Here is a 21,819-nt window from a genome sequence, read left to right on the forward strand (position 1 = left end):
CCTGGGTAATTCCGGATCCCTTCCCCCAGCGTGGTGTGTCGGTTCGCTTTTAACTCAGCATGTGTGAGGTGCCTGTGTGTCAGTCGATGATGCGACTGCTCGGTTTTCTTGGGTGCAGGGAGATCCTGGTGGGACTACACTGGCAGCTGCTTCAACAGCTGTCTGTCTACCCTGTGCATTCGGCTGTCCCAAGAAACAGTAACGCAGCAGGATGCTGAAGGGACAAACTGCTTCAGCACACACCTCTCTTATTAATTGATTCTGCTAAATGTGTCCGTGAGTGTTCCTGTGTTTACCCTAGAAGATCTGCCACAAGAGATGTCACTTGCCGTTGAAGACATGAGTGTCATGCCCTTATAATATAACCTAAAGAATGACCGCCCATGTGTCCATCAAATGGACGTTATCGTCATTATCATTGTACCCAGTTACTCTGCCACAGTATTTCAGAGTGAAATACAGGTGGTAAGGGCTTTTACACCCAGGGCATGGCTGGGCAAATCTCTAGAGACTTAGGATATCCTCCTGCATAACTGCAAGACCCAGTGGAATTGCTTTCTCTTTTAGACAAGCAAATTCTGTGTGGACGTACTAGACACATAAATGGTCAGCACTTTAATTCCTTGGGGCTTTGAAGAGATAGGGAACACCAAAAGGAGAGGCGCGCAAGGCCAAGAGGGGCCAGGAGCCTCGTCAAGCCAGGAGTGTGTGGCTTCGTCTGCCAGGTCTTCAATGTGCTCTCAGCCCACCCTGTCCATCCCCAGGGCAGGGGAGAAGCTGTGGGCCAACCCTCTGAAACTACCTACTCACCGTTGAAATTCAGACTCTACCGAGAGGCCAGTGCTGAGGTGCAGGGAACCAGCTGCCAGCTGCCATGCTGGCATCTCCTAGCAGATCCCTGGTTCCCATGCCAGCTACTGCAGTTTCAGTCCAGCTCACTGCATCATTCTGCCTTTCAAGTAAACAAATAAATCTTTAAAATAAATAAATAACCAGCTATCCATGTTGCTTTTATTTGCTACATTGGAGAACCCAGTTAGTTTCCTTTTGCCGACAGACTGGGTTAAGTCTCCAGATGCATTTGCCTTTCCCAGGAAGATGGTGTCTGAGCTGGACACCTGTACGCGTGTTCTTCTCTTGAGTAGAACAGAAGCTTCCTTGGTGACAAGAGTCACAACTTAGAGTTCAAGTGTTCCTTGCATACTGCTGTTCTGTTGATCCGTCTGAGCATTTAGCATTTTTATTTTCTCCTCCTTCCAGTGATTTACTTGCTGGGTTTGAAGGCATCCTCCCCTCCCAGCTCTCAGCCTCCTCTCTAGATTTGGATCTCTGTGCTTCCCAGTGAATGTCAAGTGTGAGAGACATGCATTCCTGCCACAGGGGCCAGAAAACACTGCCAGGGCTGAGCAAGGTGGGGCAGGGAGATGTGAGGGGGCTCCGACGGGGGAGCCTGGGAGAGCCATGGGAGGAGGGAAGGAAGCCCGTGGCCGTAGTCGCTGCTGGGGAGGTCAGAGGCGTCTTTGGGATGCCAAGAGTCCTGGGAAGGCGGAGTGGGGGCTGGGCTTGGCTGGCGTTGCTGAGTGGCCTGACTCTGGACCGCCCAGGCTTGCTCTCCTTGGCATGTGTTGAGCATCCTAGCCTATATGTTCATGTCTTTTATCAGATTTGAGAAATTCCAGTCCTTATTTCTTCCTTCTTCCTCTTGTCGGAGAAAAGCTGTTGATCTCTGATGGCTCCAGTTTCCTTAGTTATAAAATGGAAATCATGAGATAGCATGTTCACACGTGCGCCCAGTGCAGTGTGGCAAGTGAAAATTCTGGTTTATTTCCTCATTTTCGATGGCTTGACATTGAGGATTGCTCGAGCAGAACTTACGAAGGTGTGGACCACATACAGGAAAAGAGGGGAATTTTGGATTAATTGTGTTCATCATCTGAGTCTTTGTAAAACACTTTTTTTTCTATTTGGGGTAAAAATTGTTTATGAAGAATGATCTGAAGAAAATGCAGCAACTTTTGCAAAATCACTTTTAGTTTGAATGTTTATTAGCTTCCCACGTGTATTCTGAGTGTTTTCTTAATTTGTGTCTTGATGAAAAGTCTTTCCTGAGGTCTTTGCCGTGCTGCCTGCAGTGTCGTGACAACGGGAATAAAGCTGCTCTGCTGTTACTAGCCATGGCCATGGCCTGGGGAAGTTACTTCCCTGAGACACACCTTGGCTGGTCGGGAAGGGAGGCTCCAGGAGTTTCCCTTTTGAGTGTTGGCTTCAGTTACTGAAAAGCAGTGACCTTTCTCAGCAGAAGTATACCTGGTGTGGTAACTTTATTAGAAAGCCAGGCACATGGTACTACAACAGGGTCTCTGACCTGGGAGGCAGGGCCCAAGCACTTCGGCCAGCTTCTGCTGGCTCCCCAGGTGCCTTAGCAGGAGCTGGATTGCAAGCTGAGCCGCTGGGACTCAAGCCAGCACTCACAGGGAATGCCAGCATCTCAGGTTGCTTCGTAACTCACTGTGCTACAGTGCTAGTCCCTGGAAATGGTTATTAAACTAAAGAATAAAGAGCTCTGCTTAACTTTAAAATATTTTTAAAAAGATTTTAAAATAAAAAATCAGATTGAAGACCAAAGATACTTATTAGCAAAGGAAACCTCTGACATTACTTTAACACGATATATTCCCTTACCGCTCGGGGTTCCGTTGCGCAAGTACACGTAGTGTTTACGTGCTCTGCGTGGGCATGTAGGCCCGATCTTTTCATCTGTCAGGCATGCTTGTTGACATGACTATACACTCCCACTGATGCAGGGCTCAGGAATTCTTCCGGTATCTTACACCTGGCACAGCTCAAGCGTAGGCTGCCCATCCAGCTGATTAGCACACCTTACCAAATCGCTTTGCTAGGTGACTATGCCGATTTATGATTCCTTGCAGGTTTTTTCCCCAGTCAGCTGAAGTTGAAAAGTATATTTTGACACCTCTGGGTTACACACACACAGAGTCACTTGGTTCTGTGAGGTGTGCGGGCCCCAGCATTAGCCCCAGGTGTGGCCACTGAGCCCCTTTCTTTTTTTTTTTTTTTTTTTAAAAGATTTATTCATTTTATTACAGCCAGATATACACAGAGGAGGAGAGACAGAGAGGAAGATCTTCCATCCGATGATTCACTCCCCAAGTGACCGCAACGGGCCGGTGCATGCCGATCCGATGCCGGGAACCTGGAACCTCTTCCGGGTCTCCCACGCAGGTACAGGGTCCCCGTGTGGGCCGTCCTCAACTGCTTTCCCAGGCCACAAGCAGGGAGCTGGATGGGAAGTGGAGCTGCCGGGATTAGAACCGGCGCCCATATGGGATCCCGGGGCTTTCAAGGCGAGGACTTTAGCTGCTAGGCCACGCCGCCAGGCCCCACTGAGCCCCTTTCAACTTTGGTGTGTGTGTGTGGTCTGTGTACTAGAGGCTTCTCTCAAGGCTGGGGAGGAGGACTGAGCAGTGTGCTGGGAGCCATGAGCGCAGCGGGGTGGCCTGGCTGATGCGGGGGCCCCCACACCTGTCATTGGATCTGGAGCTGGCCAGGTGCTGCTGCAGGGAGGGCACTCGCACACTGGCTGGCTGTGTCGGCGTCTTTCCACCCCGTGCCTGGGAGGCTGACCCTGCCCTCGTGTGTCTGCCCTCTCCACTTCCTTCTGTGCTTCTCTGGGAGGAAGGTCCCCAGCTGCCGTCCGGCCAGCGCTCTCGTGTTTGGCTCACTCTCTGTGGCAGTGTATTGGTGTCCGTGCGTGATCCTGTTTTGCCTCTTTCCCAGTTCCTGAAGACCTCTCGCTAGAAGAGCGGGAAGAGCTTCTGGACATTCGTCGAAGGAAAAAAGAACTTATCGATGACATCGAGGTAAAAAAAAAAAAATCTTTGTTTTTGAGCTTGGGCAACATTTTAGTAAATAGAGTAACTTCCCCGAACCATGCAGACTTGGTTGTGTGCAACAACCACGTGAGTGGACCGAGGCAGAAGACCAAAGGTTTCTCAGCGATTCACCCATGGTGCACGCTCGGGTAGCAGGCCGGACAGGTGGTCCTGGGTTCCTTGCAGGGGGCTCCAGAGTCATGGATGAGCATTTAAGCATCCCCACACCTGCTGATGGGTTGCCACCCCCAACACTGGGTGAGGAAGCCCCTGTTTCGTTTACCAGCATCCCCAGCACCTAGACCCTCGCCAGCTACGTTCTTGGAGCTCAGACATCCTTTGAACGCATGGATGCGCCTCATCCCCCACTGGGTTCCAGCTGTGACCCCAGTGCCTGCTGGCTGGTGGGAGCAGAGTGAGAAATAGGGAAGAAGAGACCAGGTCCTCGTCCCCGCCACATCAGTGTGCTTGCTCAGGCCTGGCTGCAGAGGCCCCGCAGGAGTTGCCAGAGAACAGAGCTGGTGTGCCTGCGAGTTTCACGGCTGCCCGGACCCCTTCCCGTGGGCTCCTTGGAGGCGCTGTCTGACATGTGGCTGTTTGGGAGCCTTCCCACTCCTTGTTGGGCCTGGTCTGTTCCCAGTCCCAGAGAACAACTCTCTCTGGGAGCCGGCATTGCCCATGTGAAGTTCCTTGGCACGTGGAATAGCGGGGTTCTGAGTCAAAATGTCTTCATCTGGGAGGTGACTCATCAAAACCTCTCTTCTGGGATTGCCGTTTGTCCTTGAGAAAGTCAGGTGTCTGACAGTCGGCCGTGGGTCCTCTGGCTGCAGGATAAGCGTGTGCTACTTGGACGTTGTGAAGTGCATGTGGATTGATCTGGAAACTTGATGGATCTCTGACACCTGCCTGTCTGTCAGATGGTGAGGGGCTGGGCTAGATGGCTCAACCTGTGGGGCCGCAGCCAGGGAAGAGAGGGTGGTGAGGCAGGCTTATCACTAGGTCCAGGCCGCCCTGCCTTCTGCCCGGGCTCTGTCCGTGATGCTTGCCCGTCACAGAGCAGTGAGCATCACTCAGACCTTGATGTGCTCAGTCACGCAACTGTGGAGGCTTTTGGCTTTCCTCTTGAGCTTTCTGGGAAGGAAGGGTGGAGGAAGGCCGTGCTGGGCGCTCCTGCCGGTGAGCTGAGGGTCCGCGGCTCCCCGTGGGCGGATGTCATCGACCCAGCACCTCAGCTTGATTTTGTAGATACATTCAAAAGGCAGAGGGCTAGAGTTGGAGGGCTCACCCATCCCCTGGTTCATTCCCCAGATGCCCACAGCAGCCAGAGGACCCAGGAGGTGACAGGGGATACTTCCCACTGTGCTGAAGGAGTCTGGGGACTCCCACGTGGAATGCAGGCTTCTCAGCCTTTGCCCCAGTCCTTCCTGTCTCTGATCTGCCTCTGACAGAAAGGCGGGAACATAGTTTTGCTCCCGAGTTGTGCTGGCTCGGCCAGAGAAGGCCCTGGTTTTCTGTACCTGCGATGCCCAGGGGACTGCAGGAAGCCGGGCCTGGGCGACTGACTGCCCAGTCCTGGAAGGGTTGGGGCAGCCCCTCTGACCCCCACATGCCGCCTCCTTTGTGACAGAGGCTCAAGTGTGAGATTGCGGAGGTCATGACGGAGATCGACAGCCTGACGTGCGTGGAGGAGAGGTAAAGCCCCGGCTCGCTCCCTACCCCCCGCCCCAGTGCACGCTGGGCACTGGCACAAGCCAGGGCGAGTGGCAGGGAGGCCTCCCCAGTCCCTCTTCCCCCAGCTCCTATCTGGCCCAGGTCCAGCAGCAGTGATCTGCCCGGACGCAACCTTGCCATGGCCTGGAGGAGCCGTGCTTTGGTGGCCGGGGGGACGTGCCGGTCCTGGCTGACCGCGCCGAGAGTGCTGCTGATGGTTTTAATCGTTTCACACCAACAGCAAGACTACCCAGAGGAACAAGCAGATCGCCATGGGAAGGAAGAAATTCAACATGGACCCCAAGAAGGTGAGTGAGACCTCATCTGGCAATGGCAGTCGAGTGATTTGTGAGGACTTGGGTTGAACTTGCTCAGACTGGAGCTGCAAGAGGGGGCTGCTCAGGGGTGAGGTGAGCAGGAGTCCCCTGAGCGACCCCCAGGGGAGGTCAGCAAGGACAGCTGGGGGCGGGACCTGCGTGCACACACATCAGCTCGAGGCTCCACCTTCTCACACCCCCCTCAGGAAGGCAGCGTCTCCAGGGAAGCGCGCCCTCAGCCTTGGCTCACGAGCCTGTCTTGAGAACATCCCAAAGCACTGAACCCCAAACAGGCAGCTGCCCGTGTGTGAGCTGAAGGCCTGGCAGCTTCCATCATGCCACGGAGCCCGGGCACACAGTGATGTGTGCTTTTCTGTTTCCTTCCTTCCTTCCTTCCTCCCTTCCTTCCTTCCTTCCAAGATTTATTTTTTATTAGAAAGTCAGATATACAGAAGAGGAGAGACAGAAAGATCTTCCGTTGATTCACTCCTCAAGTGACTGCAAAGGCTGCAGCCAAGCCAGTCTGAAGCCAGGAGCCTGGAGCCTCTTCCTGGTCTCCCACACGGGTGCAGGCCCAAGGCTTTGGGCCGTCCTAGACTGTTTTCCCAGGCTACAAGCAGGGAGCTGGATGGGAAGCAGGGACGCTGAGATTAGAACCAGCGCTCATATGGGATTCTGGCGTGTGCAGGGCGAGGACTTTACCTGCTAGGCCACCGCGCTGGGCCTGCTTGCTTGCTTGCTTCCTTTCTTTCCTTTCATTATTTATTTAAAGGCAAGGTTAGAGGGAAGAGGAGGCTGCAGTAGCAAGGCTGGCCAGGCTGAAGCCAGGAGCCTCTGGCGGGTCTGTCATGTGGGTGACAGGGGCTCAAGGACTTGGGCCATCTTCCACCTGCCTGAGTATGTTAGCAGGGAGCTGGGTGGGAAATGCTCCTATAGGATGCTGGCATCACAGGTGGCGGTTAAGCACGCTGTGCCACAGGCTCCTAGCTGAGGGAAAGGCCTGCGTGACCGTGGAAGGCGCCCACAGCCCAGCACCTGTTGCCTGTGGTCTTGGGCTGCTGTTCACACTGATGTTTTCCTGGTTCTCCTGGCGCTGAGCCCCTGTACTAATCGGTTAATTGTTTGCTCATTCAGTAAATGTCTGTTGCCCGCAGGAGTTACGCTGTGCAAGGCCTGAGCCCCGCCGACTGTCTCCCAGGGCCAGGGCCGTTCTGCGGAGTTTGACACGCTTCTGCCTCCTGCTCGTAGTGGTGACATTGGGCCTCCTCTGGGCCCGGCACCTCTGCCCTTCCTTCCTAAAGCTCTGCCTCAGAGGCGAGAATGCAAGTGTCGGATCCTAGCTTCCCTGTCGCACTGTCTCCTGTGCTAAAGGGTGACCCCAAGGCGGCGCTCTGGGGGATCCAGCCCAAGTGCAGTGCATAGCGGTGAGCCGGCTGAGGGCCTAGGGTCCCTGGGCCCCTGGAAGACAGGCCTGGGGGAGTTGCTTTGGAAGGCTCTCGCACTCAGCTGCTTTCTCTCCACTTCCTGTCCACCCCCTCCTCCCTCCCCCCTCCGCTCCGCACCAGGCCCGGGCCAGGGGCCACTGACCCAGAACTGTGAGCTCCAAACCCGAGAGCCTGTGGCGACGGTCTCCCTTAGAGTAAGCTTCTCTCAGATTCATTCTGGGTATGAAAAGCTCGCTCCCACAGAACCAGTGTGGCCCTCTGGGTTAGTAATTGTCAGGTTCACAGTGCTGAATTGTCACACCAGGAGGCAGCATTTTGGGATGTTTAAGAAGTGGGTGCCGCGAACACTGTAGCTTTTCTTAAACGCATGGTTCGCCCTGTGTCTGAAAGGCTGAGAGGCACGGGCAGATGGGAAGATCTGCTGGCTGCTTCTGCAGAGCCCCCGGGGCAGCCCGACAAATGCTGGGGTAAAATCATCCCTAAAGAGACACAAACATTGGTAGGGGTGAGACTGCCCCTCACCTCACCGCACCTCACCTCACCCCACCCCACCTCACCCCGTAATCCCTTGAGCCTGAACGCCCATCGTGCTCCTGCCGTCCACCTGGCCTGCTCCCACCTGGCTTCCTGTGACCCGGTTACCTGCATCAGGTCTGGAGTGACGGCGGCCCTGGGCAGGTGCTGTGTCAGCAGCCTCGGGAGGGCTGTCCTGACGTGGGGGCCCGAGGCCAGCCATGGTGTCTTTATCCGAGGCATTCCCCTGAGCAGGGCAGGTACCCCAGGAAACTTTGTGATAAGCCTGGGTCTGGCCAGGGCAGCCAGGACCATGTCCAGGGAAGTTGGCTTCTGTCTGCTTTGCCTGGATTATGTGGGGAGTTGTTCCATAGGCTTCATTTTGCATCTTCTTTTCCTAATACAGTTTCAAAAGTTCTTGTTCTCTGCTTTTAAAAAAAAATCATTTGTATTGGAAAGGCAGATTTACAAAGAGGAGAAACAGAAAAACACAAAAAACAAAACCCTCCATCCATTGGTTGACTCCCCAAATGGCCTTAATGGCCAGAGTTGAGCCAGTCTGAAGCCAGGAGCCAGGAGCTTCTTTCAGGTATCCTACATGGGTGCAGGGTCCCAAGGCCTTGAGCTGCCTTCCACTCCTTTACCAGGCCATAAGCAGGCAGCTAAATTGGAAGTGGAGCAGCCAGGACACGAACCAGTGCCCATACGGAATTCTGGCACTTGCAGGTAAAGGGTTAGCCTGTTGAGTCACCACATAGGACCCTGTTATTTCATTTGATTTGAACAAGACAAAGACAGATATCTGTCATCTGCTGGGTCGTTTCCCAAATGCCACAGCAGCTGGAACCGGGCCAGGCTAGACCCCAAGAACCTAGAGCTCCACCTGAGCCTCCCACGTGGGGGACAGAAGCCCGCCTGCCAGGCTGCACATCAGGAAGCTGCAACAGAGGTGGGGCTGGGCTCCAGTCTTGGCACTCTGCTGGGGGAGGTGTTCCCAGTGGTGTCTTACCAGCACGCCCAGACCAGCCTCACTATTTTCTAATTATTTTTTTAAAATATTTTTATTGGGGCCCAGCGGCGTGGCCTAGCGGCTAAAGTCCTCGCCTTGAACGCACCGGGATCCCATATGGGCGCCGGTTCTAATCCCGGCAGCCCCACTTCCCATCCAGCTCCCTGCTTGTGGTCTGGGAAAGCAGTCGAGGACGGCCCAAAGCTTTGGGACCCTGCACCCGTGTGGGAGACCTGGAAGAGGTTCCTGGTTGCTGGCTTCAGATCGGCGCAGCACCGGCCATTGCGGCTCACTTGGGGAGTGAATGGATGGACGGAAGATCTTCCTCTCTGTCTCTCCTCCTCTCTGTATATCTGACTTTGTAATAAAAATAAATAAATCTTTAAAAAAAATATTTTTATTGGGAAGGCAAATTTACAGAGAGAAGGAGAGACGCAAAGAACCTCCATCCTCCAGTTCACTCCCCAAGTGGCTGCAATGGCTGGAGCTGAGCCAGCCTGGAGCCAGGAGCTTCTTTGGGGTCTCCCACATGGGTGCAGGGTCCCAAGGCTTGGGGCCAACCTCCACTGCTTTTCTAGGCCACAGGCAGGGAGCTGGAAGGGAGGTGGAGTGGCCAGGGGACAAACCGGTGCCCATATGGGATTCTGGCAGTTGCCAGGTGAGGATTTAGCCACTAGGCTACCCTGCCAGACCCCCAACTCACTATTTTTGTATTATTAATTCGATTTGGTAACTCGGTTATTTTACTTGATGAAAGTAGATGGGGCAGTGTTGTGGCACAGTAGGTTAATCCTCTGCCTGTGACACCCGTATCCCTAGTCCTAGTGATGATTACAGTCTAGCTGTTTGCTTCTGGTTCAACTCCCTGCTGGTGCACCTGGGCAGGCAGGTAGACTAGGTAATTCAGTGCCCACATCCATGTGGGAGACCCAGGTGGAGTCCTAGCTTCGGCCTGGCCTAGCCTTGGTTGGTGCAGCCATTTGAAGACTGAACTAGCAGGTGCAAGATCTCTTTTTCTGTCCTTCTTTCTGCCTTTGAAATAAATAAAAAATAAAAGTCTTTTTTTTTTTTAAAGATTTATTCATTTTATTACAGCCAGATATACAGAGAGGAGGAGAGACAGAGAGGAAGATCTTCCATCCGATGTTTCACTCCCCAAGTGAGCCGCAACGGGCCAATTCGCGCCGATCCGATGCCGGGAACCAGGAACCTCTTCCGGGTCTCCCACGTGGGTGCAGTGTCCCAATGCATTGGGCCGTCCTCAACTGCTTTCCCAGGCCACAAGCAGGGAGCTGGATGGGAAGTGGAGCTGCCAGGATTAGAACCGGCGCCCATATGGGATCCCGGGGCTTTCAAGGCGAGGACTTTAGCCACTAGGCCACGCCGCTGGGCCCAAGTCTTTTTTTTTTTTTTTAAAGTAAATGGTACATTGAGTCTACATGGGGACCTTGCTGGTTCTGTGGGCATGGCCCCGACCATTGTTCCTGGCCCCTCAGGCTGCAGGAGCAGAGCACCGTGGCCTGGGCTGGAGGGGTGACTCTGGGCTGGAGGCGGGGCTCTGGGTGTTCACTGTGCAGCTCACTCACGCTAGGGGGTGTCTTCTTTTTTTTTTTAAAGATTTATTTATTTTTATTACAAAGTCAGATATACAGAGAGGAGGAGAGACAGAGAGGAAGATCTTCCATCCGATGATTCACTCCCCAAGTAAGCCGCAACGGCCGGTGCTGCGCCGATCCGAAGCCGGGAACCAGGAACCTCTTCCGGGTCTCCCACGAGGGTGCTGGGTCCCAATGCATTGGGCCGTCCTCAACTGCTTTCCCAGGCCACAAGCAGGGAGCTGGATGGGAAGCGGGGCTGCCGGGATTAGAACCAGCGCCCATATGGGATCCCGGTGCATTCAAGGCGAGGACTTCAGCCGCTAGGCCACGCTGCCGGGCCCAGGGGTGTCTTTTAAGGACACAAGCCCTGTATGGCCAGGGCCCTGTCCCAGCCCTGATCCCCTTCTGCAGGCCCTCCTCCAACAGTCAGCACATTTGGGGTTGGGTTCAGGCGAGCTTTAGGGTGGAGAGGGAGACACAATGGTCCCTGCAGAGCCACAGCAGCAGCCTTGCAGGCTCCAGAGCTATTGATGGCACCCGCCCCAAGGGCCCATGACCCGCAGAGCAGAGGCCGAGCAGGAAGGACATGCGAGGTCTCTGGGTGGCAGTGCCGCAGGCCACAGGCTGCCGGAGTCCACGGGCGCGCCTGGGTCTCGTAAGGATGAGAGCAGGCTTCGTGATGGGCTGCTCCCTGTCAGTCCCCATTCACCACAGCTGTGGTAGGAACGGAGAAGCCCGTAACAGCTGCAGGCTGAGGTGCCCTCCCTAGGGAAGAGAGATGGCAGGTCAGCTGAGCGCACGGAGTGCTCAGACAGTAGGTGTGGGGCTGCAGCAGGCCGCCCTATCCCCTCTGCTGAGCCATGCACTGGCATCCTGTCTCGGGGCAGCTCAGAGAGCCCCCACTCCTGCGCCAGGTGAGCTGTCAGTGGCTCTCCCGAGAGGGATGCCTAGCCCTGTGCCCGCACACACTGAGAGGGGTACCAGGTGCATGGGAGGAGGAAAGGCGCCTTCCCAGGGAGGGCGTCTGAGGGCCCTGGTTCACCAGAGGCAGGAGAGGCAGTAGTCCCGGAGGTTGGGAGGTTGGGCTGGGGGCCCAGGCACAGGGGCTCAGGCCCGAGCTTGGGTGTCCCTGCAGCCAGGAGAGAGGGACTCTTGCCCCAGACTCAGTCACGGCACGTGGATCCTGCAGCCCAGACTCTGAGAGAAAAGTCCTGGAGGAGAGAATGGAGCTGGAGGGGAAGGAGCGCCTTAAGATCTTGGACTATTTTATAACCAGACTGAGATGAAATGCTCAGACTCCAAGGCCCAGGGCTAGGTAAGCCTTTAGTTAGACCCAGACTTGGATGTATCAGGTTAACAGCCCCGAAAGGCGGAGCTGAGGAGCAGGGGATAGAATTTTCTAGTGAGGAGAGATGAGCTTGGCTTCAGTAGGTGCTGGGTCGCACGCCGCAGAGCGAGTCTGCACCATCAGGAAAGTGGGTCAAAGCCAGAGCGGTCCAAGCAGGCCAGAACAAGGCAGGGAGGCGCAGGCAGGCACCCTGGTCCTCGGGGCTGAGGCCTTGGGGCTTGACGCCTGCTCTGGGGCCAACACAGGGTCGGCAGGGCTCATCTTGACGCTGCCAGCAGGATCCCTTCCAGGCCTCGCTCCTGGTGAGCTTGGGCTGTGGGCACAGGCAGGGATCAGCGGGCAGCACTCGGCAGTCACTGCGGTCCCCAGCTCTGACAGCTGCACCTGGGCTCATGGTGCGAGCGCACGTGCCGTGGCCAGTGCTCCAGCCCAGCACCCACCAACACGCCCTGTGCTGCTGCAGGTTCGCCTCCCGCATGAACCCAAGATGTCCCTGGTTCCCTGATGGGGAACCCTGTGTGGCGCCACTGCCTCCCTGTGGGATCAGGACACACCTGGCGCATCTCCTCCCCTCTCGCCCCGGCTGTGAAACTCATCCTGCCATGGCAGCCACGGTCTGCAGGCACACATGAGCAGGCTGAGTCTGCCTCTTCTCTCACTGCCCCACGATTGGGTTGTTTCCAGTTTCTGGAAATTCTTGGGCTGCTCTGGCTGTGCAGTGTTGTTGTAAAAATAGCAAACCTGCAGATGGACTGGGGGTGGGCGGAAGCCCTCCCGACGTGGGAGTGTGTGTGTGGGAGCTGCCGCTCCCACGGCAGACACAGCCCCCTGCGCCCTCGGGGACTCTGACTGGCTCTGAAGCCACGCTCCAGGACAGCTTCTTGTCATGGCCCCGGGCCTTCTGATACTTGGCACACCGAGTCGCCCAGTCGAGCCAGCTGCGGCCCTGGGGTTCAGAGATGCTGGTGCAGCTTTGTGGGCGCTTCAGCAGGCGTGGGGTCTAAGTGGAATTGGCTTGGTTGCCCAGTGTGTCAGTTGGCAGGGGTTTTGGCCTTGGGGGTAGCAGTAAATTGGTAAGAAGGCATGCACCTGGCACTGGTGTGCTCACACAGCCGCCGTAGCCACAGCAGCACCGGCCCCAAGCTTGTCGTGTTCCCTTGTAAGGGGCCAGTGCTGGATACAGTGGGAGTGAGCCTCTGCCGGCGACTCCAGCATCCCACGTGGGCACTGCTGGCCGCTCCATTTCTGATCCAGTTGTGTCTGGGAAAGCAGTAGAAGGTGCCCAGATCCTTGGCCCATGTGCCCACGTGGGAGACCCGGAAGATCTTGGCTTTGACCTGGTCCGGCCCCAGCCGCTGTGCCCGTTTAGGGAGTGAGCCGGCAGGTGGACTCTTCCTGATTCTGACTCCTCCCCAACCCTCCCTCTGCCTGTCAAATCAATAAATAGACCTGTTAAGAGAAAGGTGGTCACCTCAGTCACTACATTCAAGGCATGCCAAGTGGCAGCAGTGCCGGCCCTCGGGGCCCTTCTCTGGGATTTGCCCACCTGCCCAGGCGTCCCTTGTGGGTGTCCATCTCTGGCCAGATCCAGGTCACGAGGTCATTTCCAGTTCTGAGTGAGGATGCTGGGGGAGGGTCAGGCCCACTACAGTGTCCATCACAAATAGCATGTCCCTCGCCCCCGCAGGTGGGAAGGCTGCGGGGTGGCGGCTGCTGTTCTGTTCCCACACTCGGCCCCTACCGTGCCCTGTTCTGCTTGGGTTCGTCCGCTGGATGACCTGTGTTCTGCTGGGTGACACAGCGGGGGCGTGGGGGTGGAGCTGCCGCTGCTATGTGCCCTGCCAGGCTGTGGTCCAAGTGACAGCCTGGCGTGTGTGACCCGCTGACCAGCCCCTCCCAACATTCCCAGGGAATTCAGTTTCTGGTAGAAAATGACCTGCTGCAGAGTTCACCTGAAGACGTCGCCCAGTTCCTGTACAAAGGAGAAGGCCTGAATAAGACGGTCATCGGGGACTACCTGGGGGAGAGGTGAGGCCGGGCCAGCAGCCTGAGCCGGGCCATCTCAGGCCCAGTTCCAGCTGTGGACGCACTTGCTGCTCCCGCCCCTGTGGTAGGCCTCTGGGTGCAGAGGCCGGCTGGGATTGCCGTGTCCCGGGGGTGCGGGATGTACTAGTGGAGCTTCTGCCTTGCCCAGCTTGGCAGCAGCTTCAGCTCATGTTTGGCCAGAACCACCAGAATGACGGTCCTAAAGGTTACTGTTAGTTTTTTTGTAGAAGGTGGCTGGGTTTTACCTGCCTGGCCTCCTCCACTGAGAAGTCCACTCACTGCGCCTGGCAGAGTGAGGGCAGGATGCCAGCGGGCGCAGGCCTGTGGCGCCAGAAGGTCCTTGTCTGGGACAGGAGAGGACAGTTTGTACCAAAGCCCAGTGCTTGCACAGCCACTGGCTTCTTCTGCTAGCTGTTAGTGCAGGTTCTAGCCCAGGGAGGAAGTGGAGGACCCACTGCTCCTCCTGTGAGGCCGGCAGGACCTGGCCCAGAACTGAGCCAAGGGCCCAGGAGACAGGGGTTACAGCTGGGCCCTAGACACCCAGCGGGACTCGGCCCTCCAGACACATGGGGCCTGCTGGGCACAGGGGAGCCCGGATCCCACAGCACGTGTCACCACCTGAAGGTACACGCAGGGACTTTGGGGCCACAGGGTTCCGGAGAGTAGGGGCCTGACTCACAGCCACCTCCTGTCCTCCCCAGGGACGAGTTCAACATCAAGGTGCTTCAGGCCTTCGTTGAACTTCATGAGTTCGCGGACCTCAACCTCGTCCAGGCCTTAAGGTAGGTGCCCTGAAGCCACCGAGGTCCAGGCAGCACCTGCCCAGGCTCCTGTTGGTCACTCCAGGTACAGGCCTCGACAGTGCTGATGCCACTGAGCCACTCCAGACAGGTGTGGACACGTGTGTAGGGCAGGGTCACACCTCCTCCATGTGGTCTGCACGCCCTTCTGCATGCCCTGGCTGCCTTTGGCACCGAGGCCGCCTGCCCGCACAGCCTGCTCTGCAGGTCGTGGCCTCGGCACCCCCAAGCCCGCTTCCCACCTGATTGGGCTCCAAGCTCCAGGCACACAGTACTCCCAGAGCGCCCAGGAGGGTATGACTCTCCCACCATCAGAAGCCACCACCAGGCCCCAGTCTTGTCCCCTGTGTCACTGCACAATCAGAGAGGGGGACACCACTGTGTCACCTTGTTAGGGGTCTGCAGTGCTCCTAGGCACCACTGCCACACTGTGTCACCTTGCTGGGGTCTGCAGTGCTCCTAGGCACCACTGCCACTGCTGAAAGAGGTCTGGCTGTTTCCTTCTGCGGTCCGGCTCGGGCCTCTTGGTCTTGACCCTGAGTGGTTCCCCAGGGACAGCAGGACCCTCATGGGCAGAGCGACAGGAACAGGCCTCTGCAGGGAGCCACCAGCTGGCCCTAGGAGGGGAGGGTCATGGCCATAGCTGATTGGGTCCTGCGCTCTGGTTGATATGGCCCATTTTCCTTGACCTTACGTGAGCCGCATGGGGAGGTGTTGGTGGAGTTGTGCTCGGCCCCCCGACTCCAGCAGCCTCCGCCCGGGTTGATTCAGGTAGAGACAGGTGCAGACCTGGGGAGTCGGATGTGTGGCTGGAGCCACCTCACCTGTGCTTCCAAGGTCCAGCACCAGGGGCTGCCAGCAAATCCCTGGAGAAGCCACTGCAACAGGCCTGGGCTCCAGACAGCAGCCCATGGCAGTCACTGAGGCTGTGGGCCGAGGGCTGGGCAGGAGGGGCAGGAGGGGCAGGAGGAGGCTTCCCTGTGTGCTGGGAGGGCTCTGGCTTTCCTCATTAGGGAGATGGGACATGGGGCAGGAGAGCCGCTGTGCAGATCTGCCTTCTGCAGACAGCTGCTGGTTGTTGGGGCGGTCCTGGCTGAGAGGGCTGTGAATGGGCGGTGGGGCGAGGCACGAAGCACCCCAGGAACCTTGTGGGAGAGGCCAAGAGCCGGAGCTTCTGGAAGGCAGGATCAGTGTCCCAGCATCCGAGTGCCTGGCAGTGTATTCAGGGCCTACAAGCCCACCTCAGCCCCACCCGCGCCCACCTCAGCCCCACCCGCGCCCACCTCAGCCCTCACCCGTACCCACCTCAGCCCCACCTGCGCCCACCTCAGCCCCACCCGCGCCCACCTCAGCCCTCACCCGTACCCCCTCCACCCCGTCCTGCGCTGAATCACTGCAGCGGCAAGCATTGCGGGACAGCTGGCATGAGGCGCGCTGACCACAGGGAGCAGGCCAGGCCCTGGTTCTGCTCCAGCTGGATGTCAGGCAGCTCTGGTGAAGTAGGTGTCATGTTGCCTGGGGAAGCCCAGGCGGGGAGGGCTCACAGCGCGCAGGTGGGCCGGGTGGGCCGCCGGGGCAGACCTGAGCCCCAGCTTGTGGCCAGGTCCCTGAGCAGCGGCAGATCCTGCTGGTCTGGGAGGAGGACCCCGTGGCTGCAGCTGTGGGCACAGCGGCCCCGCAGACCACCTGGAGGTGCCAGGGTTGCTAACAGTGAGGGCAAGAGCCCCAGGGGCTGTGTGTTTCGCTTTAATTTGATTGTATTAATGGGGAGCTTCTGTCTGCTAGTTTGCGCCCCCAAATGCCCGCAGTGGCTGGGCCTGAGCCAGGCCCAAGCAGGGAGCCAGCGGCTTGAGCCATCACTGCTGCCTGCATGGGGCAGAGCCGGGCCTCAAACCCAGGCCCTGTGGCCTCTTAGCTGCTACCCCAGATGCCCGTGGCCCCCTCGGCCGGGCTCCCGGCAGCCCGGTGCCCAGGTCCAGAGTCCCCACCTGCCGGGGGCTCCCCTTCCCAAGCCCAGGAGGAAGCAGCAACCTTCTTCCCGCAGGCAGTTCCTGTGGAGCTTCCGGCTTCCCGGGGAGGCACAGAAGATCGACCGCATGATGGAGGCCTTTGCTGCGCGCTACTGCCTCTGCAACCCCGGGGTCTTCCAGTCCACAGGTGGGTGGCCCCGGCCTGTCAGCGTCCCTGAGCCCACAGGAGGGGCCCTGTGACACGCCCTGACCTGTGACCCGCAGGCCTGCTGCCTGGGAGGACAGGCTGCAGGCCAGGCCCCCTGCACAGGGCCCCGGGGTGGGTCCTCCTGGGGGGCTGTCCCCACGCTGAGCCGCTATCCGCCCCTCTGCAGACACGTGCTACGTGCTGTCCTTCGCCATCATCATGCTCAACACCAGCCTGCACAACCACAACGTGCGCGACAAGCCCACTGCCGAGCGCTTCATCACCATGAACCGCGGGATCAACGAGGGCGGGGACCTGCCCGAGGAACTGCTGCGGGTGAGCGCCCACCCCTCGTGGCCTCCCAGCCTCATGGCCGCCCGTCCCAGCCCTCGTGGCCGCCCGTCCCTGCCCTCGTGGCCTCCCAGCCTCGTGGCCGCCCGTCCCTGCCCTCGTGGCCGCCCGCCCCAGCCCTCGTGGCCTCCCAGCCTCGTGGCCGCCCGCTCCTGCCCTCGTGGCCGCCCGTCCCTGCCCTCGTGGCCTCCCAGCCTCGTGGCCGCCTGTCCCAGCCCTCGTGGCCGCCCGTCCCAGCCCTCGTGGCCTGGAAGGCAGGAGGGCCTCGGCCCGCTCACCAGCTGCTGCTCCTCCCGCCCACAGAACTTGTACGAAAGCATCAAGAACGAGCCGTTCAAGATCCCCGAGGACGACGGGAATGACTTGACGCACACATTCTTCAACCCCGACCGTGAGGGCTGGCTGCTGAAGCTGGGTGAGCTACCCGCGCGCGCCCCGCGGTGTGGCCCCCAGGCCGCGGCCGACCACCATGGACCCTAGAGAGGAAGAGCAGTCAGGCCAGGCCTGGCCCCGTGCTGCCGAGCCAGGGTCCGGACGGGCAGCCTTCTGCTCGCACCCCGACGGCCGTGTGCCTCCCTCTGGTTTGTGCGGCTGAGATTTCTGACGAGTGCTTTCAATGTGCCTTCTTGTTTTCCTTCTGCCTGTGGCTCCCACCTTTCTGTTCTGTGCCGGGCTGTCCCTGCTTGTCCTGCGTTAGGAGGTACGTACCCGTGGCGCCCGCTCCGCCTCACCGCGGCGGCCCCTTCCTCTTCCGGGTCCTGTCCCTCACGTTGGTCTGTGTGATGCTCCGATCTGTGGCTGCCATCCATCCGATCCATGTGGCTTTGGACGCGCTGGGCTCAGCGTCCTGCACGGTGTGGTCGAGGGCCCGGAGCCACCTGCAGCCGAGAGGAACCGAGACCCAGCCTGGCCCTCAGCCTCCCCCCGCCCTCAGACTAACCCGCCATGCATGCTCGCAGGTGCTGGGACCACCGGCGCGTCTAGTGGCTTCCACGCCCGATGGGAGTCCTAGGAGCTCAGGCACAGGGCTGACTGGGGGTTGGGACTGGAGCTTGTTGAGGGGAGCCTGCTGCCACGAGGCCAAAGAAAGACATGAATATTTCCCACAGCTTCCCTGAGGCAGGTGTTGGTTGTAGGCTGAGCAGATCTGACTGCCCAGCCACGGTAGCTGACAGTGTTGGGAGCGCCTATGGGTCCACCATGAGCTCTGGAGGCTTCTGCCCAGGGCATTTCCCTCCCTGCCGGGCCCCACCGGCCTTCTGCAGGCTGTGGGCCTCTGCCATAGCCTGGCCTGGGAGCTGCCCTGCAGCCCCGGCTGACTGATGCCCGGGCGCCCTCTGGGGCAGCGGCTCCATTTGTATCCGGGCCAGCCCTGGGCAGTAATTTGGGATTGGAGCAGCAGCTCTGTGCGTGGCGCATCTGTGTGGTTGTGCTGAACTTGAGCTGGCCCAAGCAGCAGTACACAGGGTGGGGCCGAGGTAGCCTGTAGATGGCCAGGGGCGTGGCTCTGCCTGGGCAGGGCCTGGCGGCACAGCCTCCTGTCCACTGTCCTCGGGGGTGAAGGCTGAAGCCAGAGGCTGCACGCCAGCAGTGGCAGCAGGGCAGACCGGGATGCCAGGGGCCAGGAGGGTAAGCTCTCTGCAGAGGTGGGCTGCACCCCCTTCAGACCTGGCACCAGCCCATGGCAGGGCGGGGGTCAGTCGCCAGAGAGCCGAGGGCAGCGGGGGGTGCTGAGCTGGAGGGAGGTCCTGCTGCACTGAGGCATGGGCAGGCATGCCGGGCACGGGCCTCTTGGCTGCAGGTGGGTGGCATCCAGAACGTGGTCCCCCAGCTGTGTGTTTGGGTAGGTGTGACCACACAGCTGGTCTGTTGCAGCGCAGGCTGTGGTGTGGGTGTTAGTGTGCAGGGGCATCGGAGTGCCTGGAGTTACCCGGTTATCCACGAGTGGCCTGAGGCCGGGCTTGTGCAAACGCAGTAGGATGTGGTCCAAGGTGCGCTTCTACGGAGGGGCAAGTTACACATGTGCACATGCGTGTGCGGGCATGTGTGAGCCGCGTGCCAGCAATGGGGAAGCAGGACGTCTGTTGAGACAGTGAATGTTCGTCATGGGGGTCCAGCTCCCGTCCATGGGGTGGGCACAGGGTACCCTGACCCCTGGGTGAACAGGGTGCCCTGGGAGCCTCAGGCCTCTCTAGGAAACCCTCCTCCCTGGCAGCTGACGATGGCGACATGGCAGACCCCGGTGCCCGCTGAACCAAGTGCTCAACCAGGCCCAGTCTGCTCCCTTTAATAGGAACGAAAGGAAAGGCTGGACAGTGAGGCCCCGGGCTTCTGAGCCTCAGAGGACCTGCTGTGCAGCCAAGAGCAAGTCCCAGGCCGAGCCCGCCAAGCTGGGGGCTGCGAGCAGCTTGGCAGAGCCGAGGCTGGCAACTGTCAAGGACCTGGTTCCATACCTGGGTTCTGCAAGAGAGGCGCCTGTGAAGGGTGCTGGGGTTGCTGTCACAGCCTGGGCACCCTGGAGGGCACAGGCTCAGCTTCCTCCTCCCTCCCTCCACACGGAAGCCTGCCTGTCCCCAGCTCACCACCGGACGTGGTGAACATGGCTGTGGTCGTGCGGGCGGAGATGGGAACCTTGGCTCAGAAAGGAGGGCTGGGGCCCTGCTGGGTCAGGGACTCCTGGGAGCTGTGGGGATGAAAGCCACACCCAGATCTGGGGTTAGGTGGTCATGGGGGGCTCCAGGGGGGCTCCCTGTAGAGTATCTCCTTGCCTGCCAAGAAGCTGGGGCTCAGGTAGCCACGGCATCTCCCCTGATCCTGGGCCTTCCCCGTGGCTTCCCAGGGTCCGTGAAGGGCAGGGCAGCCACGTCACCCGGTGCTGGGGGTCTCGGGCTGTGACCAGGGGCGGGTGTCAGGTCAGGAGCCAGGGCCAGTGTGGTGGGCAGTGGGGCTGCTCCCGCTGGGCCGAGCGTGTGTGTGTGTGTGTGTGTGTGTGTCTGTGTGCCTCTGTGTGCTCGCTCTCTATCTTGTTAGAGAAGTAATTTAATCTCCTGATTCCCCAGGCGGGTGAGGGGGTCTAGTTTTGATGGGTCGCAGGGTAACGTGCTCACCGTGCCCGCATGGCGGGTGAGGCCTGACGGACCGGTCAGCCAGCACCGACTTCATCCTGTTGCCATTTCATGGGGTTACGCCTATCCATCCCAACTAACTCTTCCAGGAAGCCAGAGTCATGGGTCATCTGGGTGATCCCGGGTGGCCGTGGAGAGGGCAGCTGTCGCCCCGGGGGTGAGGGTGCATGTGGGGCCCTGGATGGCCAGAGCCACACACCTTGCCCAGGACCGTGCTCACAATGTTGACCTTGTCCCCGAGGAGGAGGTGGAGATGCCAGCGGGGCTCCTGGAAGCCCTTCTGACAAAGCAGGCCCTGGGGGTCCGGCCCCAGGCTCTCAGCCGCTGGCGCCCACCTCACGCCATCCGGCCTCACCCGCCCCTCTGCTCGTAGGCGGCCGCGTGAAGACCTGGAAGCGGCGCTGGTTCATCCTCACCGACAACTGCCTCTACTACTTCGAGTTCACCACGGTAGGTGGCGGCCCTGCCACCCTGCGCCCTGGCACCCCGGGCCCTGCCTGACGCTGGTCCTGTTCTGTCCTAGGACAAGGAGCCCCGGGGCATCATCCCACTGGAGAACCTCAGCATCAGGGAGGTGGAGGACCCACGGAAACCTGTGAGCATCAACCCCACCTTCCCCTTCATTCCCTAGCCCCCGCCAAGGCCCAGGCGCCCCTGACAGCACCGCCTCTCCGCCCCCAGAACTGCTTCGAGCTTTACAACCCGAGCCACAAAGGGCAGGTCATCAAGGCCTGCAAAACCGAGGCTGATGGCCGCGTGGTGGAGGGCAACCACGTGGTGTACCGCATCTCGGCGCCCAGCCCCGAGGAGAAGGACGAGTGGATCAAATCCATCAGGTGAGGGGGGGACACCTGCGGGCTGGCCGGGCTCAGGGCGTGGGGGGCGCTCCTGGACCTCTGCTCTCCTCCTTCCCCAGGGCCAGTATCAGCAGGGACCCCTTCTATGACATGCTGGCCACGAGGAAGAGGAGGATTGCCAATAAGAAATAGAACTGCCCAGGCTCCTGCAGCAGGCACACGGACCGACCCCCGCAGCACTGACCCCTCGCCGCACCTCTGCTGGCAGCCTGCAGGGGCAGCAGACCCTGCCCGACGCCCGGGGTCACAGCGCTGCGCTCCCCACCCGCCTGGAAGCGGCCACGGCCGTCAGCTGCTCGTGCTGGGCTGGGTGGTGCTAACATTCTAGAAGCCACTGTTTTATATCAAATGGGAACGGAAAAGCTACCACTGTTTTTATTCAGAATTCTTTTGCTCATATATGGGATTATAGCTTTTATATGCCTTTTATATTCTGAAGCTATAACAAAAGATGCTTTCTAACAGTAGTATTTTTAGAACGGCAGCTATAAATTTAACTCCTGGACACAGGTACATGCTGTGCACTGAACACACACCCACAGGCACACACACACACAGCTCCTGGAGGTGGCTTGCAGTGGGTGCCAGGGCAGGCATGGCCCCTTAGGGACCAGGTGAGGTGACCAGCGGGCATGAGCGCAGCCCTCACC

At 59.1% G+C, this 21,819-nt stretch overlaps 2 protein-coding genes across 2 annotated transcripts in view; both read left to right on the forward strand.

The window, feature by feature from the left end:
• Positions 1-5,569, forward strand: part of LOC118757795 (small integral membrane protein 10-like protein 2A) — a 74,685-nt gene extending 69,116 nt beyond the window's left edge. Inside the window, exons 2-3 of the transcript XR_009247551.1 lie at positions 3,799-3,881; positions 5,521-5,569. The gene's annotated coding sequence lies outside the window, so the exon portion shown is untranslated. The remainder of the gene's footprint in view (positions 1-3,798; positions 3,882-5,520) is intronic.
• Positions 3,814-21,547, forward strand: CYTH3 (cytohesin 3). Its single transcript, XM_004599276.4, has 12 exons — positions 3,814-3,881; positions 5,521-5,585; positions 5,845-5,911; positions 13,743-13,861; positions 14,581-14,661; positions 16,724-16,836; positions 17,024-17,172; positions 17,491-17,602; positions 20,686-20,762; positions 20,836-20,907; positions 20,994-21,148; positions 21,229-21,547. The coding sequence occupies exons 2-12, from the start codon at positions 5,548-5,550 to the stop codon at positions 21,299-21,301; spliced, it is 1,056 nt and encodes a 351-aa protein (XP_004599333.1). The 5' UTR covers positions 3,814-3,881; positions 5,521-5,547; the 3' UTR covers positions 21,302-21,547.
• The last annotated feature ends 272 nt before the right edge of the window (positions 21,548-21,819 follow it).

The sequence above is a fragment of the Ochotona princeps genome, chromosome 24 (assembly GCF_030435755.1).
Source record: "Ochotona princeps isolate mOchPri1 chromosome 24, mOchPri1.hap1, whole genome shotgun sequence".
Classification (NCBI taxonomy): Eukaryota; Metazoa; Chordata; class Mammalia; order Lagomorpha; family Ochotonidae; genus Ochotona; species Ochotona princeps.